Source organism: Stegostoma tigrinum, chromosome 20 (genome assembly GCF_030684315.1).
Source record: "Stegostoma tigrinum isolate sSteTig4 chromosome 20, sSteTig4.hap1, whole genome shotgun sequence".
NCBI lineage: Eukaryota > Metazoa > Chordata > Chondrichthyes > Orectolobiformes > Stegostomatidae > Stegostoma > Stegostoma tigrinum.
Window position 1 is genome coordinate 12,194,961 of NC_081373.1, and position 23,743 is coordinate 12,218,703.

Consider the following 23,743-nt stretch of genomic DNA (forward strand, 5'->3'; position numbering starts at 1 on the left):
TTGTTTGGGTTTGGGTTGCGAGATGACGGGAGGGCAAGGGATGCACCTGACTTGACACAATGTTGGAAAGCAGCCCAGACATGCAGGGAATGCATGACTTTGAGGTCAGTGAACAAGCACATTGCCAGAGTGAGGTCGTGTGGCCCTGGGATGAAATGAGCACTTGTAAATCAAGGAGAGGATTGGAGCTCAGAGGGGGAGATGACACCGAGACAGAATTATGCGAAACCTACATGCTTGATGTTTGCTGATCTGACACTGGAGGAAGAATGTGGAGACTAAACGTTAATTTGTGACCCTCGTGACAGTTCATGAAACCAAAACAAAACTCTTTTCCTCATAGCTGCTCACTGAGCTCCAGATAGAAAATGATCGACAATCAAATTGGAGGTTTGGGAGGTGACATGGCAGGGGGTGGGGGCTTTACGGATGAAGCTGTTTTCCACAGTAACAGGGGATGGTCTGGAACTCATTCTCAATGAGTGTGGTAGAAGCAGAGACCACCAATAATTTCAACAGAAAATTCAATGGTTAGTTGAGGCTACAAACCACCTGGGCTAACAGGATAAAGCAGGGGAATGCGACTGACTGGATTGGAATACAGAGGACAGTCATGGACACAATGGGCCAAATGGTAACCTGTCTGCCATAATGAATCTGAATAGCGCAGTACTTCAGCATTGCTGAAAAAGAAACACAAGATCAAAGCGTCTCCTCTTACTGTCATTTGGACAGAATTGCAAGAAAGCCAAATTTATCAAATCTCCAAACAATTTATACTGTATAAGAAAAGAGTGCTGATTGTTTGGCAAGTCAACTTTGACTGGTTGAGGCCTGGATATAGGGAATGCACCAGTGAACCAGCAGAGTACCGACTGTCCTCGCCTAATCCATGCTCGTAAAACTCAATATGTTGTGTCCAACATTAGACGCGATTCTGAGATTGGGGCAGCACTTACTAAACAGTCCTAACCGTGTCAACGATTACACTAACAACCGATCTGAGATGATCAGTCAGACTTACAATGTGACTTGCTTCTCGTGCTGAAAACAATGCACCTTCGTACCCAGGTCCTCCCAGGAAGTAGGTGGTTACCCAGGGTTTGCACATTTTTAATTCCCCAAAAACTTGGAAGACATTCTCTGATGCATTCTCCATGGAAATGTCTCAACCAATGAAAGTCCACTTCCCAACCAATCAGTAATCTGTTTTGCATGCAGTATAAATTGTTGTTTCCATTGAAATTTGGCATTCTTGCATCACTCCTGGTGAATGTGAGATGTTAAGGTCTGACAGCAAGCTCTTTTTATAACAATCTTTCAGAGCGATATAGATTGTCCTCAGGTCAAGAGAAGATGAAATTAGGAAGGGTGACCGTGAATGTGGTCAAAGCGTTATCATCTAGAGAAGTTCTGATGGGATGGCTCTTCTTTGAAATAGTGACCGTGAGTTGTTTCATACCTGAGAAGGAAGGCCGAGGCTTGGCTTGATGTTTTATTTTAAAAGGCAACATCTTCAAAGACACAACAAATCCTTCAGTATTTTCTCCAGATGTGTCAGTCTGGATTATGTGCTCCCCTCTGTGAGCCTTCAATGTTGCCATGTGTTCTGCCACAGCTGTAAATTCCACATCTTCACAGCTCTCAAAATTGGCTAGAAGGCAGGAGACAGGAAGTGGTGGTGGATGGTTGCCTTTTGGATGGGAGGTCAAGGGATCGCTGTTGGGACCACCATTTTTTGTCATTTATATATATGATATGGATGTGAATATAGGAGGCATCGTCAGTAATTCTGCAAATTACAACAAAATTGGAGGTGTAGTGGATAGCAAAACAGGTTACCTTGGAGTACACCAGGACCTTGCTCAGACTGGCTGATGGGCCGAGGAGTGGCAGATGGAGTTTAATTTAAATGAATGTGTGGTGCTATATAAAGGCAAACCAGGGCAGAATGCGAGGTCCTGGGGAGTGTTGCTGAACAAAGTGACCTTGGGGTGCAGGTTCATAGTTCCTTGAAGGTGGGGTTGCAGGTAGACAAGGTAATGAAGAAGATGTTAGGTATGCTTGCCTGTATTGCTCAGTGTATTGAGAAAGAAGTTGGGAGGTCATGTTGCAGCTGTGCAGGACATTGGTTAGGCCACTTTTAGAATAATGCATTTAATTCTGGTCTCCCTGATATGCAAAAGAAGTTGTTAAACTTGAAAGGGTAGAGCAAAGATTTACAAAGATATTGCCAGGGTTGGAGAGTTTGAACGGTCAGGAGAGGTTGAATGGGCTGAGACTATTTTCCCTGGTGCGTTGGAGGCTGAGTGGTGACTATATAGAGGTTTATAAAATCATGAGGGGCATGGATAGGGTAAATAGACAAAGTTTTTTTCCCTGGAGTTAGGGAGTCCAAAACTATAGGTTTGAGGTGAGAGGGGAAAGGTTTATAAGAGACTTAAGGGTTAAATGTTTCACACAGAGGATAGTGCATGTATGGAATGAATAGGCTGGCACGCTTAGAACATTTAAAAGGCATCTGGATGGTAAATTAATATAATGGATTTAGAGGGATATGGGTCAAATGCTGGCAAATGGGGCTGGGTTTAGGGTATCTGGTCGGCATGGACAAGTTGGATCAAAGGGTCTGGCTCCACGCTGCACATCTCTGCGACTCACTAGAAATTTACAATCCATAATAATGATGCGGACATGAGGAATAAACATGAGTGAAATTTGTCAATGACACTTGAAAAAGACAGCACCTGAAAGAGTTAGCCAACATCATAAGATAAGGTCTATAGATCATAACATAAAAGAACTGTCCCTGGGATGTGTCAGCCAGTTGTCCACACACCTGCTGGCTATACGCTAAAATTGGGCCTGATTGTCTTACAATGACAAACAGATATCTTAGCTGTCATGTAATTAGCTACTAATTAATATGTAATAATCCTTTACTGCTTGAGTAAGACTGAAACTATCTTCTGTTTAAAGCATCCTTCTGCACCTGGTATCAGGAGCTTGGCTTATTGAATGGCGTAGTCAGCTCAAATGGAGGAAAGCAAATTAAAAACAGGAAATAATGAGGCTACAAAGTGATATAGATAGGTGAAGTGAATGCTAAAGGTCTGACAAATAGAGTATAATGTTGGAAAATGTGAAAGGAAGAATAAAAATATCTAAATGCTGAGAGAGTGTGACGCTGAAATGCAGAGAACCAGGGGGTCCCAGTGCAGGAATCACAACAGGCTACTAAGCAGGTACAGCAAGTAATTAGGAAAGCTGATAGAATGTTATAGTTCATTGCAAGAAGAATTAAATACAAAAGCAGACGGGTTATGCTTCAAGTATACAAAGGACTGGTGAAATCTCATCAGCCTTCCTGCTCCATGATGCTGCTTAGCCTGCTATGTTCATCCAGTTCTACACCTGGAATAGGTGAGTTGTCTTATGAGTAACATTTGTACAGATCAGGCTTGTATCTTCCCGAATTTAGACAAGGTGGCCAGATTGAAACCTACGAAATCCTGAGTGATAAAAACAAAAAATGTTAGAGAAACCCTTCAGTTTGTGCAGTGTCTATCCAGGGAGAAACAGAAGTCATGTTTCAAGTCCTATACAACTCTTCATAAAGTTTCAAACAATATTGGACTCAAAACATTAAAGGGGTGAAAAGTTACGGGAATGTGGAGTAATTAGATTTTATTGGACCTGTGCAATTTACCACTCAGAATGAGGTGGATGCCAGGACACTGAGTAAATTTAAGGAAAGAGTTTAATCTTTAATTAGACTCATTGAATCACAGAATCCATACAGCGTGGAAGCAGTCCATTCAGCCCAACGGGTATACACCAATCCTTCAAAGACCATATATCCCAGACCCACCCCCCTACCTCATCCCTGTAACCCTGCATTTCCCATGGCTAATCCACATAACCTGCACGTCCTTGAACACTATGAGCAGTTTAGTATGGCCAATCCACCTAACCTGCACTCCTTTGGACATAATGCGTTATAGGATTGTGGGGAACCAGCAAGAAAGTGAATTTGAGACTGAGATGAGATCAGTCATGATTGTATTGAATGGTGGAGGAAGGCGCCAGGGACTGAATGGCCTACCCACGATCCCACTTCTTATGAATGGTTGAGGACAGTCAAGAGGCCAAGTGGCCCACTCCACGTTTGTATCACAGCAATTGGACATATATATCATAAAGTATATTATAAATACACAAATGCGTTATGAGATATCAAGGTGTAGAGCTGGATGAACACAGCAGGCCAAGCAGCATCAGAAGAGCAGGCCTTTTAAAAATGGCTTGGGGGCTGCATCAACACCAGTAGGACTTTCTTGGACCTAACTCTTGGGTTGAAACGTGGAAGAGCCCTGGTTTAAAGGTACAATCACATTCCTTTGCCAGTAGGTGCAGTGCAGGCCTCCGGGTTGGTAGGGGGCACTGTGCGCGGCGGGCAGCACTTGTTCCTGCTGCTGAGCTCTCGTTGTTGCCCATGATGGCGGCGCCTTGAGCTTCGCGGATACTGCTGCTGCTCTTCGCGGAATCACGTTTAACAGGGTAGGCAAAATGACCAACTTTTGAAAAAAAAACTTTCCCAATAACAAAAATAAAACTTTAAAGGGAGAGAAGCTTCAGCTGCAAAATAAAAATAAAATACAATACTGGGGACGGAATAATTATCACTTCTAGAGAGAATGGCAACTACTTCCTATAACTGAGGAGAAAGGGGGGGGGGGGTTAGAATATTCAGGTATTTGCAATTATTTATTTTCATAAGAAACTGCTCTTTTACAAATTGATTGCAAATTAGTTTTTAGTTTAGTTAATCCTGCTGTTGCACTCTCTTGTTACTGACTTTCTGCTTTGTATTACTTCTCCAAAACAGTTCCTTACTGAGTATGTGGCTGTGATACATGTTGAATTGTTAGTGTTGATTTGCAAGTTATTCTTATTGTTGAAATCTGTTATTAAGATTGCATATGCTGTTGACAAGTTACAGAAATGGGAAGTGTTTGTTACCCTCTCGCCTCATTCCTTACCCCCCCCCTCCCCCCGCCATCAATAAACCATCTGAGGTCCTCAGTAATTATATAATTGCACCTTCTGAAGTTCTTTCAGCATGGTAAGAGGGTGCCAGAATTTGTTGCCTGTCCCAAATTGCCCCAGAGAAGCTGCTATCGGAATTGTTCCCAGGATTTTTGCACCCTCAGCAGTGAGGGAACCAAAACGAAGTTCAAGGTCAAGATCAGAAGTCTCACACCAGGTTATAGCCCAATAGGTTTATTTGAAATCACAAGCTTTCAAAGCACTGCTTCATCAGGTGAAGTGGACTAAGCCTGCTGGACTACAACATGGTGTTGTGTGACTTCTGGGTTTGTCTAGCCCAGTCCGACACCACACCTCCACATCAACATCAAGGTGGTGTATGACTTGGAGGTCAGTTTTTTCATAAAATGACCTGGTTTCCCAATGGTTTCCCAGTTTTCTCATATCTTGCGTCAAATATAAATGAAATGTTTTCCTTCCTTTAAGCATCCATCACACTGCACTGAATACAGTGCACCCTGTATCCAGCCCCCATTGCACCATTGATGATCTTCAAAGGAATTGTCACTATCATTTTGGCAGACTGCCAACTCTGACTGAGGGTTGGGGGTGTGTGTGTGTGTTTAGTGAAGCAAAATAAATAGTCACCAATAACACCTGGGGAACTGTGAATAGTTTCTGAGGGGAGAAAGCATTTTGAAAGATTATGGGGTGAGCAGAGATTATAAAATAGTTTGCTTTTTTGTCCCATAAAAAACTTGTTGAGAAGTTCAACTCCTCTTTGACCACTGGACAGGACCTTTCCTGTGAATATCAGAGTGGGTGTATGGGTTCAGAGATGACAGAAAATGTACTCAGATCAGAGGTTAGGATCCCCCACAATAGAACGGGACGTTAGATGCCTTCGAGGCAGAGATCAACAAATTCTTGATCTCACAAGGAATGAAGGGCTACGGGGAGAGTGCCCATCAGCCATGATTTAAATGGCAGAGTGGACTTGATGGGCTGAACGGCCTTACTTACACTCCTATGTCTTATAGTCTTATTACAGCACAGCACAGGCCCTTCGGCCCTCGATGTTGCACCGACCTGTGAAACCAAACTGAAGCCCGTCTAACCTACAGTATTCCATTATCATCCATATACCAGCTCTACTTCCTACTCATACAGTCGCTGGGGATGATAAAGAAGACATGAACTGAAGCAGTGAAAGCTCATTAATATTAGTATGCAGTAAGACCATTAGGCAGAGGAGCAGAAATAGGCCATTCTGCCCATTGAGTCTGCTCCATTCTTTAATGAGCTCCATCCTTTAATGAGATGAAATTGATCTGATAATCCCTAACTCCACTTTTTTCCCTGTAGCCCTCAATTCCTTACTGATTAAAAGGAAATGTCTATCTCAGCTTTCAGTGTACTTAATTATCCAGCTTATGTAGTCTACACCCCCTTCGTGAGTGTCAGAGAAACTAATTTATTCACTCAGATCGATAGCAATCTTTGGAATTTTTCCCCTCGGAGACCTGTGAATACTCAATCAGACACACATGAGGAAATCCAGGAATAGGGGAATAATGAGGTGGGTTGGCTCGCCGAGCTGGTTTGTTGTTCCACAGACATTTCGTTATCGTGCTTGGTAACATCCTCAGGGCAGCCTCTGATCGATTCCAAAACCTTAGAGTATGCGACTAAGTTGGGAGAGCGGAGTTGAGATCAAAGATCTATTGCGATCTTTTTGAATGGTGGCAGCAGCTCAAAGAGCCGAGTGGCCTGTTCCTCTTCCCGGTTCTTATGTTCTTACGTGCAGACTGTTTTAGGTGTTTACAATAAGACAGTGGGGTGTTTATTTGGCTCATTACAGCAATGACACTGTGGCCTTTGGTAAATATTTTATTGGCTGGGGTTTGAAGAGTGAAGACTGCGGTTGTAAATGACTCCAAAAGAGACAATGCCTGTACTGAAACTGGGCAGAGGATTATTGTCTGTGGTGTAATGCGTTTCAGGATGGAGAATTCTAAACGGGTGATGACATGGTGAAGCACCATTTGATTCCCACTGGGGATCAGGTAGTGTGTATATAGAACATTCCCTCAGAAAATTCAGTGAGCAGGGAGTCTGTAATAGAGTGTGCATGGGCTGTAGGAGAGTACAGGAGGGGATGAGAATCTGTCAGGACTGAGTGTAGCGGCCATGGTGGGAAAGTCAGTGACAGGGGAGGGTGCACAGGGCTGTGGGAGGGGATTAAACGGGTGGACAGAGTGTATGTGGGGCTGTGGGCGGATTGGTTTGTTCAGTCAAAAATGGCTTGGTTAGGCCCAAGGGTGAAGTCGGATGTGGGAAGGTGTGGTTGAGAGGTTCGTCTGCCATCCATTCCTTCGCCGTCACTGACTGAGTGAACTTTGGTGCCAACAGCTGCCAGACAGACGAGTGCCCGTCAGCGAAAGCGAGCGCCAGAGAGATGGCAGAGGCCGCGAGACAACTGGACACCCACAGCCTCCCACTGAAACCAACTGCGGCCAGGCGGGAGGAAGCTCACAGAGCGGCAAGGGTGGTGGATGAGCAGCCAGAGGCACTCGCTGTGCTCCAAGACAGCCAGGCCCCTGTGGAAGGGCCGGTTGTGGCTGGCAGCCCAGCCTCTGAGCCAGTGACTGTTTGTGACAATGGCCTGCCTGTGCCAGATGGTCGGGAGAAAGCCGGGCCTTCAGGAAGCAGCCGGGTTAATGAAACACCATCTCAAAGCCACGAGGAGGCAAAAGGTAAAGGTGCACACCACAAAGTTGCAGCAAAGGATCAGTCCAGAGCCTCAAGATAGAGCCAACATTTTGGGCTGAATGGCTTCAACTTGTGCTGTATGATCCTGTGAAGTATATTTATGTGCTGGGTGACACAGGAGCCTTTTAATTTGGAGCTTGTGTGTGAAACAAATGCAGTTTTTCCTATTTATTATTCTCCAGAATTTTCCAACACAGGAGGCCATTGAACCTGTGACAGCTCTGTTAAAGAGCTATTCAGTTAAATTGCTCTCTTCCCCAAAGGACAGCGACATTTTCCCTTTCAGGTATTTATCTGCTTCCAACACATCACACTCCAGCTCAATTTGCTGTGCAACTCGTTATCTCCCCGACTCCTTGCTTATCAAAACCCTTTGCAGTTTGGATACTGCAGTTAAAACTATCCTTAACTTTCTTTATTCCACGGAGAGCAATCATAAGTTCCGTCGTTGCCTACATCACTGTACGCTCTGGCGTAATTCGAGCGCGTGTGTGAACTTTTTCCTCTGATTCTGGAGATTTAGACGTTTAAGCCCCATTCCGGGCTCAGGTTGATGCTGCCAAGGAGAGAGTGCTGCACTGTCAGAAATTCTGTGTCTTGGGTAAGAAGTTAAAACATGACTCATTCCACCTCTTGTTGAATGTGTAAGACCCATGGGGCTAAGGGGAGTAAGAGTAAGGAAGTTCCATCTGGTGTCGTGCTGAATGTTTGGAACCTTGACCAGCGTTGGGAGTGATGAGGACATTACCAGATTGCTCTTTGTGCAAGCTTGCTGTGCACAAGTTGGTTATCATGCTTCTTACACTGCAACAGTGACTACACTTCCCCAAGAGCACTGCACTTCCTGTAACACACTAACTTTACTTCTCCTTTAATTGTCCATGAGATTATGGTGTTGCTGATAAGCCCAGCATTTGTTGCCCATCCATAATTGCCCTCGACCCAAGTGCCTTGCTAGGATCGTTTCAGAGGGCAGTTAAGAGTTAACCACATTGCTGTGGGTTTGGAGTCATATGTAGACTAGACCAGGGAACGTTGGCAGTTTCCTTCCCTCAAGGGCATTGTGAACCCAGTGGGTTTTTACAACAGTCAATGATAAATTCTTGGCCACCATCACTAAAACTAGTTTTCAATTCCATGGTTTATGAATTGAATTTCAATTGCACCAGATGCTGTGGTGAGATTTGAACCCACGTCCCCGGGTTGGGCCTTCAGATTACTAGCTCAGTGACATTATCATCTGCTCAAGCATTGAGAGGTGCTGTACAAATGCAAGCCTTTGTTCTTTTGTATTTCCTCTATGTCCATTCAGAGGCTGGGGGAAGAGACCCCTGTGGAGGTATAATTGAGGTGCATCCCCATTGCTGTCCTGATGGCCCTATCTCTGGTCGGGGAGGCAGTAGCTGTTCGAGTCCCACTGGTTGTCAGCTTGTCATTCAGAGTGCAGCTATGATTTCTGCTCAGACTGAAGCATCTGAATGTGTTAATGAGGGCTACCCCTCGGCTTATTCCTCACAGAGAATGTGGATCTTTTGGAGACGGCACAGGTATTGAGTGAGATTGCAGGCCTCCCCCTGACGGAGAGGGAGCAGGCAGAAGCTGAGGAGCAGGCTGAGCCCCTGGCCGAGAGGCGTGAGCGGCACCTGTTGGTCTTCTCGACTGTGGCCCGGGAAAGCCTGGAGCTTCAGGTGCCCCAGGAGGTGATGCTGGAGCTACCCAATGGCATCAAGATGTATGGAAAGGACCTTGCTGCGATCACTGAACTGTTACACCCGACCCAGGTACCGTCTGCACAGCTGTGAGGGTTCTGAGTTGTAAGAGTAAACATTGCAGGGCATTTTTGATTCTATGCAGCGAGACTGCAACTTGCTCTGGGGGTATTTGGGCTCAGTGTAGAGGAAGCTTTACTCAGTATCTAAACTCATGCTGTACCTGTCCTGGGAGTGTTTGATGGGGTCAGTGTAGAGGAAGCTTTACTCGGTATCTAAACTCATGCCGTACCTGCCCTGGGAGTGTTAGATGGGGACAGTACTGCCGGAGCTGTGCTTTCACTTTAAAGGGTAAAGGAAACTTTACTTTTAGTTAAAAGAGTGAGGAAAGTTTTGTTCTGTATTTAGCCCTGTGCTGTCACTGTCCTGGAAGTATTTGATGTAGTGAGCACTGAAGGAGCTTTACTTTCAGTTTAAAGGAGTAGAGGCAGATTGATGTTCAGTTGAAAAGTGTAGAGGGATCTTTAATCTGTATCTAACCTCGTGCTATATATCTTAGGAGTGTTTGATGGGAATAATGTCACGTGGCCTTGACTTTCTGTTTAATTTTAGTTTAAAAGAGTTGCGGAAACTTTACTCTGTATCTAACCCAATGCTTATCCCTGTCCCAGGAGTGTTTGATAGAGACAGTGTTGACGGAATTTCACTTTTGACTTAAAAAAAAGTAGAGGAGGTTTTACTTTGTTTCTGACCTTTGCTTTGCCTCAGTTAGGAAGATTTGCAGTAGTGTGGTGTGGCAGTGGTATTTCTCACCTGTCTGAAATGAAAGAAATGTCACTTGCCGATCACAAGTGTTAATCTCTGTTCAGACTGTGACCTTTCAACTCCCAGGTGTTGCTCCAGACAGGACCTCGGAAGTTCACCTTAGCTACAGCTGACACTGTGATCTCAGCTGGCTCTTTGCTCTTCACTGTATCCCAGGAGACAAGCCAAGAGGAACCATCGGCAAAGCCAGAAGGTAACATCACTGCCATTTCTCAGCTCAGTTCTGCAGCTTTCTGAACTCAAACTCCTTGAATGTGTTTCTTTATCTAGATCCAGAAGTGGAAACGGAAGGGAAATTGTACAAGTGCTATCTCTGTAGTTTGACCTTTAATCGCCGTGGCAACTATGTCCGACATAAGAAAGTCCACATGGTTAACACTGAGGTTAGTGGTGTGGTTTTGTTTTGTACTTTGTGCTTCCAGCTCAGTAACGTTGCCTGTAGCCATCGAGCCTCAGGTCACCCGCTGCTGAAATAGCGCAGCAAGCCACTCAGTTACATTCGAGGTGGTGGATCACCTTCACCTTCTCAAAGGCAGTAATGAATTGAGAGCAATCCTTAGCTTTACCAGTGATAGTATCAGCTGGTGAATGAATTGAGGAAAGCTATCTGGGCCCCACAAAAATCCAGCTGTGGACATTTGTAATTAACCTGTAAAGATACGTTACGATCCATCTCTGGAGCAGTGGGTCTTGAACCCTAGCCGTCTGGCTCAGGGTTTGGAGACACTGTGACTCTGCTGCAAGAACTCCCCCTCAACTCCCAGCTGTACACTTGGACGGTGCAATCAGTTAGCAGATAGTAGACAGGAGTGTGATACGGCTGTATGATTGATCCCAGGAGTGGGTTAAACAGGGAGAAATCACCTAGAACTCTGGACACTTCCGAAGATGAGCATGAGAGTTTTATGTAAAGTGCTGTGTGCTGTCCTGAGACCTTTGAAGTGAAACATCTTTCTGATTCAGGGCAGCAAGCTTTGAATGAATAATAATTCCTTTGTTTTTTTGCTGAATGAGGAAAGAAAATCATGACATTTCTCCTGAGAACCAAGGAAAGGGTCTGAATGACTGGGATTTGTGTCACTGATGTTTCGGAGTAATGGGCTGGCTTGGTTTCTCCTCCCTCCTCCTCAAAGTGAGAAATAGGAAAGCTACTTATATATTGACTTTCACAACTTCAGGATGTACTTTACAACCAGTGAGGTTTTGAAGTGTAGCCACTGTTGCCGTGTTTGAATAAGTAAATGAGCATAAGTATGGAATAAATATCGGTCAAGATATTGTGGAGAGGGAATCCCTCTTCTGTGTAGCATATGCTGAATGAAAAGATGTCCATTTAATAACTCATCCGAAAGATGGCACCCTCTGACAATGTAGCACTCCTTCAGTATTGCACAGGAAGTATCTGCTTGAGTTTTGTATTTGAGCTTTTGTTCTTAATCCCTTAACCAGCAGACTTGGGAGTGCAAGTGGTTTCTAACTCAGCCACGCTGACACCATGGTGGCCTGGGCAGGGTCACTGGGATAGCCCTGTTCCTGGCCACCATGGAGTGATCACAGTAATGTCCATTAGCTGGTCTGGATTTAGTCTTGTGGATTTACTGAGAGGAAGTCTAGATGTTGAGAATTGAACATGGGAAGCACCATGACTAATCCTGTCCTTACTGCCTGTTCTGACATGTTCTTCTGGATCAGTGGTAACAATTAAGGATCATGAAAATGACATCTGTGTTGGTCTCCTTAGTGCTAGGAATTTAAGCCAACTGGAACCTGTTGCGGTGCACAACAATGAAGGACACTGCTGCTGTTAACTCTCTCTTCCGTCCTCTTGTTCCCAATCTCTGTGCGCCCTTCCCTTGCAGGAAGATGCCAGGTACAAGTGCCCACACTGTGATCGCCAGTTCATTCAGCATTGTGACCTGCGGAGGCACATTCACATTCACACAGGAACGCAGCCCCATAAGTGTGATGTGTGCAGGAAAGGCTTTCTCAGAGCCAGGTACGGAGAGAATTTGCAGTTTGCAAAAGGACATGTTCAACCACCAGTCATCTCTTGCCCCCAACTAGGCTTGCTCTTGGTTTGAAACATGGAATGCTGGAGAAACTCAGCAGACCTGGGAGCTTCTGTAGAAAGAGAAACAGAGTCAATGTTTTGACCAGTGACCTTTCAGCAAGCCCCTTTCCAAAGAAGGGTCACTGGAGTCGAAATGTTGGCTGTTTTTCTCTCTCTCCACAGATATTGCAAGGCCTCTTGGTTTTCTCCGGCACTTTGTTTTTGTTTCAGATCCACAGTTCTTTGTTTGGCTTCAGTCTGTGGTTCATGTTTCAATCTATTCTAATTTCAGCGACCTGGTGGTCCATAAGAGATTCCACACCAAAGATCGCCCGTTCCAGTGCAGCCAGTGCCAGAAATCCTTCTTCCAATCTGGTGAGTTCATCGCAGGGATTTCCACAAACCACTTCATTAGACAGCAGCCTGCAACTCATTCCCGAGTGCCTGCTACACAATGCTTAAAATCTGTTCAACCCTTCACAATCCTCACTGTTAATAAACACTTCTCCCCCTGCTCCAAGTCAAGAGCCAAGACCTCTCCTTTCCACATCTTCTTTAAACTAATCATTCTGATCTAGAGATAACAAGGTGTAGAGCTGGATGAACACAGCTGGCCAGGCAGCACTCGAGGAGCAGGAAGGCTGATGTTTCGGGTCTGGACCCTTCGTCAGAGTCCAGTGAAGATGGGTCCAGACCCGAAAAGTCATTTTTCCTGTTCCTCTGATGCTGCTTGGCCTGCTGTGTTCATCCAGCTCTATACCTGGTTATCTCAGATTCTTCAGCATCTGCAGTTCCTACTGTCTCTGATCGTGGACCTAGCTCTGTGTCGTCAACCCCTGGCCAATGGAGGAAAATGTGTTGCGTGTATAAGTGTGTGCGCACATGAGACAGAGGATTACCCCAGGTGAACACATTCTGATCTCATTTAAACAGCCTCTGAATGCTGCTCTTCATCCTGCTTTCACGAAGAAGAGTCATTTGGAAAAGCTTTATGCAATGTTAGCTATTGTTCACAAATTGTTTTGCAGGGTTTGACAGGGTGAGTTGGCGGGCGGTAGTGGAAGAGACAGAGTGATGGGGAAGTTAATGAGCAGAGGGAGTGGAACCTTTTCCAAGGTGTGTCATATTCTACAGGTGACTTGCGCCGTCACATGAGAAACATCCACATGACCAATGCCCGAATGCTGAGCTGTGGTCATTGCAGGAAGAAGTACACCAAGGAAGCAACACTCCTACATCACATTCAGACCATACATCAGGGCGTGCTGCTGCAGCAACAGGGCCAGCACAGCAGGTATGTGAGCAGACACCAAAATTGGTAGTTTTGTAGACTGTGAAGGAAGTTATCTAAGATTACAAAGAGATCTTCATCAATTGGGCCAATGGGCTGAGGAGAGACAGATGGAGTTTAACTTAAATAAAAGTGAGATATTGCATTTTGGCAAAACTAAGTGTTTATGTAAAGGTGACTGTGTGCGAAGAGATTCGAGCTGATATGGTTTGTGTGCGTCTCTCTTTATTGCAGTGAGGTTATTCCATCAGGAATTGGGAAGACAGCTGACACTGGAAGTCCCCTTCACACGTATGGGCCTGAGAGTGTAAAGGCAAGCTGTACCAGTTCAGGTACAGAGACAAAAGCTGAGATCTTGCTGATATTCTGACCTTGCTTGAGGGATGGTGAGTCATACAAGCCAAAGTGGTTCCCAATTTCAGGAAGAGAGCCTTAACCTGGAATCTCTCAGTCCAAATATGCTGTAACTTGTGGTCTTTGAGTGATCAGTCACAAGCAGAGATGTTATCCAGCAAGAGATTTTCAGACTGGGGGTGAATTCCCCTTGTCTTGCAGTGTCTCGCACTTCCATGGGAATTCAGGAAATTATAGTGGACCAACCCCCCACCTGCAACACCACCATGACTTTGTCTATGCTGAGCTTGCAGTTAAACAAAGGGATTGAGCACCGTGACCCTTCCTGATCTTTAAGAATAAAAACTAACTTGTATTCACATCCCTGGGATGTCCGAATCTCTTCAAAGCCAATGAAGATTTTTTTTATTCAGTCGTAAGACATGGGATCACTGTCTAAGCCTAGCTTTTATTACCCATCCCAAACTGCCCCTTGAAGATAGTGGCAAGCTGCCCTCTTGAATTGTTACAGTCCGGGGGTTATAGAGACAGCCACAACAGTTTCAAGGTTTTGACCCAGTGACAGGAAGGATGGTTTCTGACTTCAAAGGGAAAATGCATGTGGCGATGCTCCCCGTGCATCTACTGTCCTTGTCCTTCTCTCTGGTAGAGACTGCAATTTGGAAGGTGCTGATGAAGGAGCCTTGGTGAGTTGCTGCAGCACATCTTGTAGCTGGTACACAGTGCTGTCATTGCACATTAGTGGTGGAAGGAGTAAACCTCAAAGGTGGTGGATGGGATACCAATCAAGCAGGCTGTTGTCCCCTAGATGCAAGCACTTAAATGATTGAGTCCAGCTGAGACAACAGTAAAGTGGCAAGCATTCCATTATGCTCCTGACTTTGCCTTAGATAGTGGATAGGCTTTAGGTGCGAAAAGGTGAGTTGCTCGCCGCAGAATTCTTAGTTTCTGAGTTGCACATTTGACAGAGATTATTAATTGTTGTCAAAAAGTGATGGCAACAGTGTGGATCAGGAGAGAGAATCAGTCGGCTTTACTTCAACGTAAAAGTAACATAGCGAGTTTTGAGAGATTTGTAGCTCAGGTTGAGTTTCTGGATGTGAGTTTGCTCGCTGAGCTGGAAGGTTAGTTTTCAGACGTTTCGTCACCATTCTAGGTAACATCATCAGTGAACCTCCGGTGAAGCGCTGGTGTTATGTCCCACTTTCTATTTGTACATAACACCAGCGCTTCACCGGAGGCTCACTGATGATGTTACCTAGAATGGTGATGAAACGTCTGAAAACTAACCTTCCAGCTCAGCGAGCAAACTCACATCCAGTAAAAGTAACATGGCCTTGTGGACTAGCATGATATCTAATATGCAGAGGGTGGTGCGTATATGGAATGAGCTGCCAGAGGAAGTGTGGAGGTGGCTACAATTAGAACATTTTAAAAGGCATCGAGATGGGTATATGAGCAGGAAGAGTTTAGAGCGCTATGAGCCAGATGCCGGCAAACGGGACTTGATTAGTTTAGGATATCTGGTTGGCGTGGACAAGGTGGATCGAAGGGTCTGTTTCCAAGCAACTCTATGACTCTGTTTATCACTTCTTATCCCATAGCATTACCAGTCGAGGCAGAAAGGAATGAAGAGACCTCAGTGGCAGAGGTAACTGTTACAGAATGTGACACGGAGACAGGTCAGCTGTTGGTACCCACAGTCACAGACAGCACAACGGAGCAAACTGGGGCTTTTCTTGGCTGCAGTGGAACAGTGTCAAACCTTGTAGTGATAGACATGGAAATCACAGGAACCACTGAAGAGACAGCATGTCTCCCAGGCAGGGGAAGTGAAGCGGATTCTCCAGCAGTAAAATGACACATCCACCTGAATGACTCGTCTTTTGCTGAATGTTGTGCCCTGTGGTGTTTCCACCCTTACATCCACGTGTAAATATCACCCCAATCAAAATTTATTTCAATATCAAACCAAAAATATGTTCATAACTTCAGCAGCTGTAAACAACATAAAAGGTTTTATATTTTAACAAAGAAAGCCTATCCCCTGCGAATTCAGCCATTAGGAGCAACTGAACATAAGCAGCCCATCAAATAATTTATTCTGTACCACAGTGAGCTCTTCCTGACATTTGTTTCAAATTTAACTTAAATTTCAAAAACCTGCAATTCTGTTTCTCTCACTTTCTAATAGTAATTGTTTAAAATCAACCTTATATGCAATGCTTTAACTGCTGAGTTAGATCTCCCCTTCAGCAGTCAAGCTATGGACGAAAGCTTTCCTGGATCCACTTAACATTTTTCTGCATTTATTAAGAATGAACTTGCACTATTCACAACCTCAAGACCTTTAATAATCAATCAATAACTTTCAATGTGGTCATATTGGAATCACAGCAGCCAGTTTGAAATAGCAAATTCTCTCCAATAGTGATGAAACAATGACCACGGAATCGATTTTAGTCATATTGATAAGTAATCGGCAGGCCAGGATTGGGGTATTATTACCTGTGAAAATGTGCCTACTATGGGACCAGGAGGCCTGCGTTCAAGATCCACCTACTTTAGAGGTGTGTAATAGCATCTCTGAACTGATTGATTGGAAAATACCTACACCTGCTAATCTTTGAAATAGTACTGTGGTGATTTTTAAGTCCACAGAAGGGAAATGGGGCCTTGGTGTAACAGCACATGAAAGACAACTGTATGAAAGTAAGATAATAAAATGTGAGGCTGGATGAACACAGCAGGCCAAGCAGCATCTCAGGAGCACAAAAGCTGACGTTTCGGGCCCAGACCCTTCATCAGAGAGGGGGATGGGGGGAGGGAACTGGAATAAATAGGGAGAGAGGGGGAGGCGGACCGAAGATGGAGAGTAAAGAAGATAGGTGGAGAAGGTGTGGGTGGGGAGGTAGGGAGGGGATAGGTCAGTCCAGGGAAGACGGACAGGTCAAGGAGGTGGGATGAGGTTAGTAGGTAGCTGGGGGTGCGGCTTGGGGTGGGAGGAAGGGATGGGTGAGAGGAAGAACCGGTTAGGGAGGCAGAGACAGGTTGGACTGGTTTTGGGATGCAGTGGGTGGGGGGGAAGAGCTGGGCTGGTTGTGTGGTGCAGTGGGGGGAGGGGATGAACTGGGCTGGTTTAGGGATGCAGTGGGGGAAGGGGAGATTTTGAAACTGGTGAAGTCCACATTGATACCATATGGCTGCAGGGTTCCCAGGCGGAATATGAGTTGCTGTTCCTGCAACCTTCGGGTGGCATCATTGTGGCAGTGCAGGAGGCCCATGATGGACATGTCATCAAGAGAATGGGAGGGGGAAGTGGAAATGGTTGTACTTCATTTCAGTTCAAATCTGGGTTGATTATGTGCTCGAGTGTCTGAAGTGACCTGAGTGCTCATGCAGTGTGAGACAGAGGGGAGAATCCACACTTACTGAATCACAGGTGACACTGCAATTTGAAATAAAGGCTTCTTGACTGGAGGTAGAAAATAAGAACATGAAAATCACTTTGGTGGGTTTACTTGCTGCTTGAACAAGTGCTGATCCTCCATCCACAGCAGAATGAGAAGGATAATCACACATTTTAGAGCAGAAAAGATTTCAAAGTCTGAAGGTGCCAGCACTGTTGTGCAAAAAGTAATAACATAAAAACCTTGGTACCTGCCAGTAAATGCCAAAATCCCAGAGGACTTTGAGCAGAGAGGTTTGATTTTGGGTCTAGGTGTACTGCAAAGACATGAGTACAAATTAGAGCATTTTCATTAAACAGCTTTCAACTGCTGTATGGGATGTACGTGATAAATCCTGCCAGTTCACATAAAACTTACTTTTCTGGTGTATTGTGCCTCTACAAGCACTCAGTGTAGCAGTATATAGGGTTTTGTGGTAATATGCCTAAGTCATTCCTTTTGTTATATTAAATGGTCATATCGTCAATGTCACATCAAGTCGTGAGGTGAAACATGGTAATTGCAGACTGCACGCAAGTCAGCCCATTGTAGCAGCCTCAATAATTTGTTACCTGGGCAGATGACTGATGGAAGGAGTGATCCCTCTCATAACACCTGGGCTCATACAGCTGAGCGGGCAGATGGAGGTCTTGTTCTAGCAACATTGTCAATTTTTGAAGAACCATCACTGCTTGGAGTACAGGTCTTAAAACTAAAGCAATGAAGACATGAAGTACAAGTTGTGGCAGAAGTCCATTCTGTGCACAAATCTCAAATCCCAACGAAGCATTTTTATGAAACTATTGAAGTTGTAGGCTAAGCTGCAAAACTTTTGAAAGGTCATCAACTTTCATTTCTCCATCCAAAAGTAGGCAGTGTATTCCTAGCATTTTGTGGGTCCTAAAATTTTTATTGAACCATCCTGGTCCTCTCCCGCTAACACCTTGTCTCTCTCTGCTTATTGCCATCTTTTATAATTTAGAAAAAATGAAGAACTGCAGATGCTTGTGATCAGAAACTGCTGGAGAAAAAGCAGAGTTACCGTGTCAAATTGAGTACACATTGAAGGGTCACAGTCTGAAGAAGGGGCACTGGACTTGCCTTTAATTCTGCTTTCTCTCCAAAGATGTTGCAAAACCTGCTGAGTTTCTCCAGCAATTTCTGTTTTCTAATTTAGAAGTACTCGACAATATCAAACATATTTCCTCTGCATGGAAGATAGCAGGCTGATAGATCACATTTTCAGACCTCTCTGTACAGCAAATATGTCTTTATTATTTCCTTCAATGTGACATTGAAGCTATGGAAGAAAAGGCCTATAGCTGAGTTAAGTTTGAGGATCTCCCACATCCCCATTTTTGCCATGAGCATTTTCATTTAAAAGTGTGTTGGGGGTACAGAACTGACAGTACTGTCTCTCCCTCAGTCAAGGTGATGGTTTCCTAATCATCCTGTGTTCATTGATGAGTCTGATTTTATAATCAATTTTTGATTCACGTTTTGTCCCCATTTCTAATCCCCTCAAAGGTTTCAGTAGCTATCAACAAGTGCGTATATTTCTTGCCGCACTTGTGTAACTACTGCCAATTGATCAACAACCTGAATCACATGAAGATGGTTTCCTTTACTCCTCAGGAAATAAGATCATAAGAAATAGCAACAGCAGTAAGCCATTCAACCCTTTGAGCCTACTGAGCCATTCAATGGGATCATGGCGGATCCAACATTTCCATTTTCCTGCTTTTTTCCCCCCACAATCCTCAATTCCCTGACTGATCAAGAATCTGTCTGTCTCAGCCTTAAATGTGCAAGAGATCACTGCCCCCATGTGTCTCTGTGACAGTGAGTTCTAATACTGTCAAATATCTGAGAGGAGGGATTCCTCTTCACCTCAGTCTTAAACTCACCTCTATCCTGAGACTATGCCCTCTGATCTTAGACTCTCCCATGAGGGGAAACATCCTCTCAGCATTTATCCTGTCAACCCAATTAAGAATCCTACATGTTTCAATGAGATCACCTCTCATTACATGCTTAAGAGATAAGAAGAGAGTTCTAAACTGTTTAATCTTTGTTCATAAGACAATCCCGCCACGCTAGGGATCATCTTAGTGGACCTCCCTAAAACTGCTTTCTGTACTCCAGATGTGGTCTTACCAGCACCCTGTACAGTTGCAGTAAGTCTTCCCTACTGTTATACTCTAACCTACTTGAAATAACGGTCAACGTTCCATTAGCCTTCCTGATTATCTGCTGCACCCGCGTGCTAGCTTTCCGTGTTATGCACAAGTACCTCCAAGTCCCTTTGTGTTGCAGCATTCTGCAGTTTTTAGACAGAATACATTGGAATGGTAGTACTTTGTCCTAAATATTTCGCCAGTAGGAGTCACTGTGCAAGCATAAAGTGAAGAGCCTTGATTAATCTGTTCAGATACCTAATCCTTACCAAGCTTCAAACATTAAAAAAAATACAAGACACACTTTGTACAAACTTCACTGATCTGTTAATGTATTTCTCAGGGCTTCATTGTGAGTAGGCATTTAAGAATCAAAACTATTGTAGTCATTTCATATATGTACATACTATAAAGAACGTGTACAGATCTATAATTAGAATTTATATTATCAAAACAATCCAGTTCAGATGAGCTAAATATTCACACAATTCATCTAACATTTATACACATTAGACTCCCTAAGTACCTAAACACAGGAGTCTGTATTGCAATAGAGTATGCAGCTCAAGGCAGTCACTGGGGAGTACAGCATCAGCATTTAAACAATCGAATGACCCAGCAGAGAACATTTGCCATTTCAGTTTTTTTTAGGGGTAGGGTTGGAGAGAAGTAAGAGGAAAGAATTTCTTTCATTTTTCCAGAATCCACCACTGAACGTTTGGTATGCCTCAACCTCTTGCTACATTCTTCCCACCACCTTCCAGCTGAATCTGAGCACAGGATCTGCTGTTATTTCACCTAATTTCTTTATAAAATCTGGGAATTGGTGTGGTATCAATCATGTCAATGGACTTGTACTCCAAAGGATTCTTACCATGGCAGCTGGTGGAATTTAAATTTGATTAATTTGTAATTTAAAGGTGTTTCAAAAACAGTGACTGTGAAAGTACCATCAACTGTTGTAAAAATCCATCTGGTTCACAAATGGTCCTGCCTGAGTAACCAAGGTAAGGGAAGCTCAGACAGGCAGACTCTATCACTATGGCCATGTTGTCCCATGGAAGGGACAGGGAACACAGTAACTGGCACAGGCCAATTCAAGTGCTTTGTAGCTAATACAACTATCACCAAATTGATTTCCCCACCCCTAATAAGGTGACTAAAACAGGTAATTGGTCATTTTTAATGGGGGTGTATAGTACCTTGCATGTACCACCCATATGCCTGATATACTTCTATAGCTAGGCGGTAAGGAGAGCAAGGCTGAGAAATACCTTCTCAGGGCCAACCTCACTCATGGATATTGAAGTCACATTGCACAGCCCAGAAACACACTTGTTTTCTTTAATTAGGTTTGTAGACTGTTTCACTCTGGAAATGGCTGCACTGACATGGGGTGGGGTGGGATCGGGGGAGTGGGTGCTGGAATGCGGACATAAGTTACAAGTTCTTACCACTGGGTGACAATGATCTGCAGCTCAACAGAAATGGTTTTCAATAATATAATGACAGAACTCTGAAATCAAAGCAAAACTCAGGCCCATAATTTTGCAGTGTGTCTGAAGACAAACTGGACATGCAAGGTATAGTTGTGCTACAGAGGGATGCCAGACATCAAAGATATTGGGATCTGGTTCTATGGCCACCAGCTCTCCCCTATAATTTGGGAGGGTTAACATAAATCACTTTAGGAACCAGTATATGTACATTTCTATAGTACACAACACACACACCACCTACCCAGCCAATTTTTCTTGGCCAATGGAACAACCATACTGCTGTTGCACCTTCATTTCTTTTGCAGCTTTGCGCCCAAGTCCTCCCAACATTCCACCACCACCAAGCAAACAAATATCAAAGAATCAAGTTGGCTTTTTAACATCAAAATTACACATTGGATAGATGGTAGTACTTGGGGTTTGGGGTGGAATTTGGAAAATAGGGGTGGGAAGTTAGGGCTCCACCACAATTCGAAACTGCCTCTCCTATTAATATGTTTTAATGTGGAGAGTTAAAGGCTGAAGATGCTAGACATATGATTGCAGTGGAATGATGTAACAGAAAAATTACTCTGCATATCTGCTATCTCTGTAGAGAAAGAAGCAGAAACTTATTTTAGTTCATTCATGAAACGTGGCTGGGCCAACATTTATTGCTTATGCCTAGTCGGCCCTTGAGAAGATGGTGGTGCCTTCTTGAACTGTAGTCCATCTGGAGTAGACACATGCACAATACTATTAAGTAAAGAGTTCAAAAATTTTAATCCTGTGACCTTGACGGAATGGCACTATATTTCCAAACAAGGATAGTGAATGGCTTGGAAGGAAATTTGCAGTTGGTGGTGTTTCCATATATCTGCTTCCCTCGTCCTTCAAACTGAAAGTGGGTATGGGTTTAGAAGGCCCATGCGCAAGGAGCCTTGATTTTCTGCAACATTTTTGCAAATGTTATACACTGCTGCTCCTGAACATCTTTGGTGGAATGTAAGTATTGGTAGATGTGGCACGAATTCAGTGAGATATTTTGTTCTGGGCGGTATCAACCTGTTCAGTGTTTTTTAGGGCTGCACTCGTTCAGGCAAGTGAATGAGTATTCCATCACACTCCTGACTTGTGCCTTGTAGGTGGTGGACAAATGTTGGGAAGTCAGGAAGCAAATTACTAACGGTGAAGTTCCTAGCCTCTCAGCACCTCTTGTATTTGTATGATTGGTCAGTGGTTACACCTAGAATGTTAATAAATGGAGAAACTCAGCAATGGCAGTGGCATTGAATGCTAAGGACAATGGTTACGTTCTTTTGTTGACAATGGTCATTCCCTGGCACTTGAGGTGCAAATATTATCACGGGTCAGCCCCAACGTGGATATTGTCCAGGTCTTTTGCATTTAAGCATAGACTATTTGAGTATCGGACTTGGCAGAAACAGCGCTGGGGAGCATTCTTACGGTGGAGGGAAGGTCATCAATGAAATCATGAGGATGGGTTGGCCTAGAACACTACCCTGAGGAATGTCTGTAGTAGCATCCTACAGGAGAGATGACTGACCTCCAACAACCATAACTATCTTCCTTTTTTCACTAGGAATGGTTCCAACCAATTGAGAGCTCTTCTCAATTCCCACTGACACCAGTTCTGCGCAGGTTCCTTGATGTCAAATGTAGTCTTACATTTCTGAACACACGCAATTCTAATGCAACATTTTTTTTAAACAAAAGCTCTCCATCAAAGCACTTTTTACTGTTTTTATTAAGCCGATTTCCATTTCTTTTAGGTTTGCACCAGCCTCCCTGATTTATTTTTTCCTATCCTCCTCCTACTTACGAATCCCTTTTGTCGTCTTCTCTCCTGTCTGTTACTGTTACAGTACTCAGAGTCATCAACCTTTCTCTCCAGCTCTGAATCTACTGGAGCTCCTGAATACTGGCCGTATATCCCAAGAAAGGCTATATGGAATTTTACATTTGTGAAAGGAAAGGATGTTTGTTTATAGTACTAAAGTAAACAAAAGATAACACAGTCTTGGACAAGATAATTTCAACATCGTATTTATATTTTTCACCTCATATACCTGTAAAGAAAGATCTTCATAGATTCCCACATTAAGTTGTCAGCCAAAGAAATAGGTTAAAACGCATATTTTTAAAAATGGGAATTAATGCCGGAGATGAAAAGACCTTAGCGTTATGACAGTTGAATGCAACAGGGTATCAGTTCCCAGTAAGGACATGGGGAAAGGGAAGCCATTTTTCAACCAATAAACCTGTCTTTGAGTGAACAAGGATGGAACTATTAATAAACTCTTCAACAGAGCTACAGCCACCCAAATCAGGTTCTTTCCTCATCCCAAATGTAGACAGGCGTAGCGTCTTAGGAGCCAAGATTAAAATGGTCCTGAGGCCAAACCACAGACATGCCATACCATCATCACAGCTGTGAAGAGCAGACAAGGAACAGGTGACTTTGAATGGGTCACAAAATCTTGCATGTACAATGTGGTCCCACAGCATACAGTATTCCTGCTCTCAAAAATTGTGCGTTTGGTGTGGGGGGGGGGGGGGGGGGGGTGG

The 23,743-nt window shown here is 44.1% G+C and overlaps 1 protein-coding gene across 2 annotated transcripts; it reads left to right on the forward strand.

Annotated features, from left to right (window-relative positions):
* The first annotated feature begins 4,482 nt into the window (after nucleotides 1–4,482).
* On the forward strand, nucleotides 4,483–16,747 carry LOC125461857 (zinc finger protein 436-like). Of its 2 annotated transcripts, none has more exons than XM_048551148.1 (10): nucleotides 4,483–4,560; nucleotides 7,462–7,805; nucleotides 9,340–9,602; nucleotides 10,422–10,548; nucleotides 10,626–10,738; nucleotides 12,215–12,351; nucleotides 12,698–12,780; nucleotides 13,540–13,699; nucleotides 13,931–14,028; nucleotides 15,655–16,747. In XM_048551148.1, exons 2-10 carry the CDS (start codon nucleotides 7,508–7,510, stop codon nucleotides 15,909–15,911), a joined length of 1,536 nt encoding a protein of 511 aa, XP_048407105.1. In that variant the 5' UTR covers nucleotides 4,483–4,560; nucleotides 7,462–7,507; the 3' UTR covers nucleotides 15,912–16,747. The 2 variants fall into 2 exon arrangements, with proteins under 2 accessions (XP_048407105.1, XP_048407106.2); XM_048551149.2 differs by having other exon boundaries at nucleotides 13,931–14,082; nucleotides 15,655–15,736.
* The last annotated feature ends 6,996 nt before the right edge of the window (nucleotides 16,748–23,743 follow it).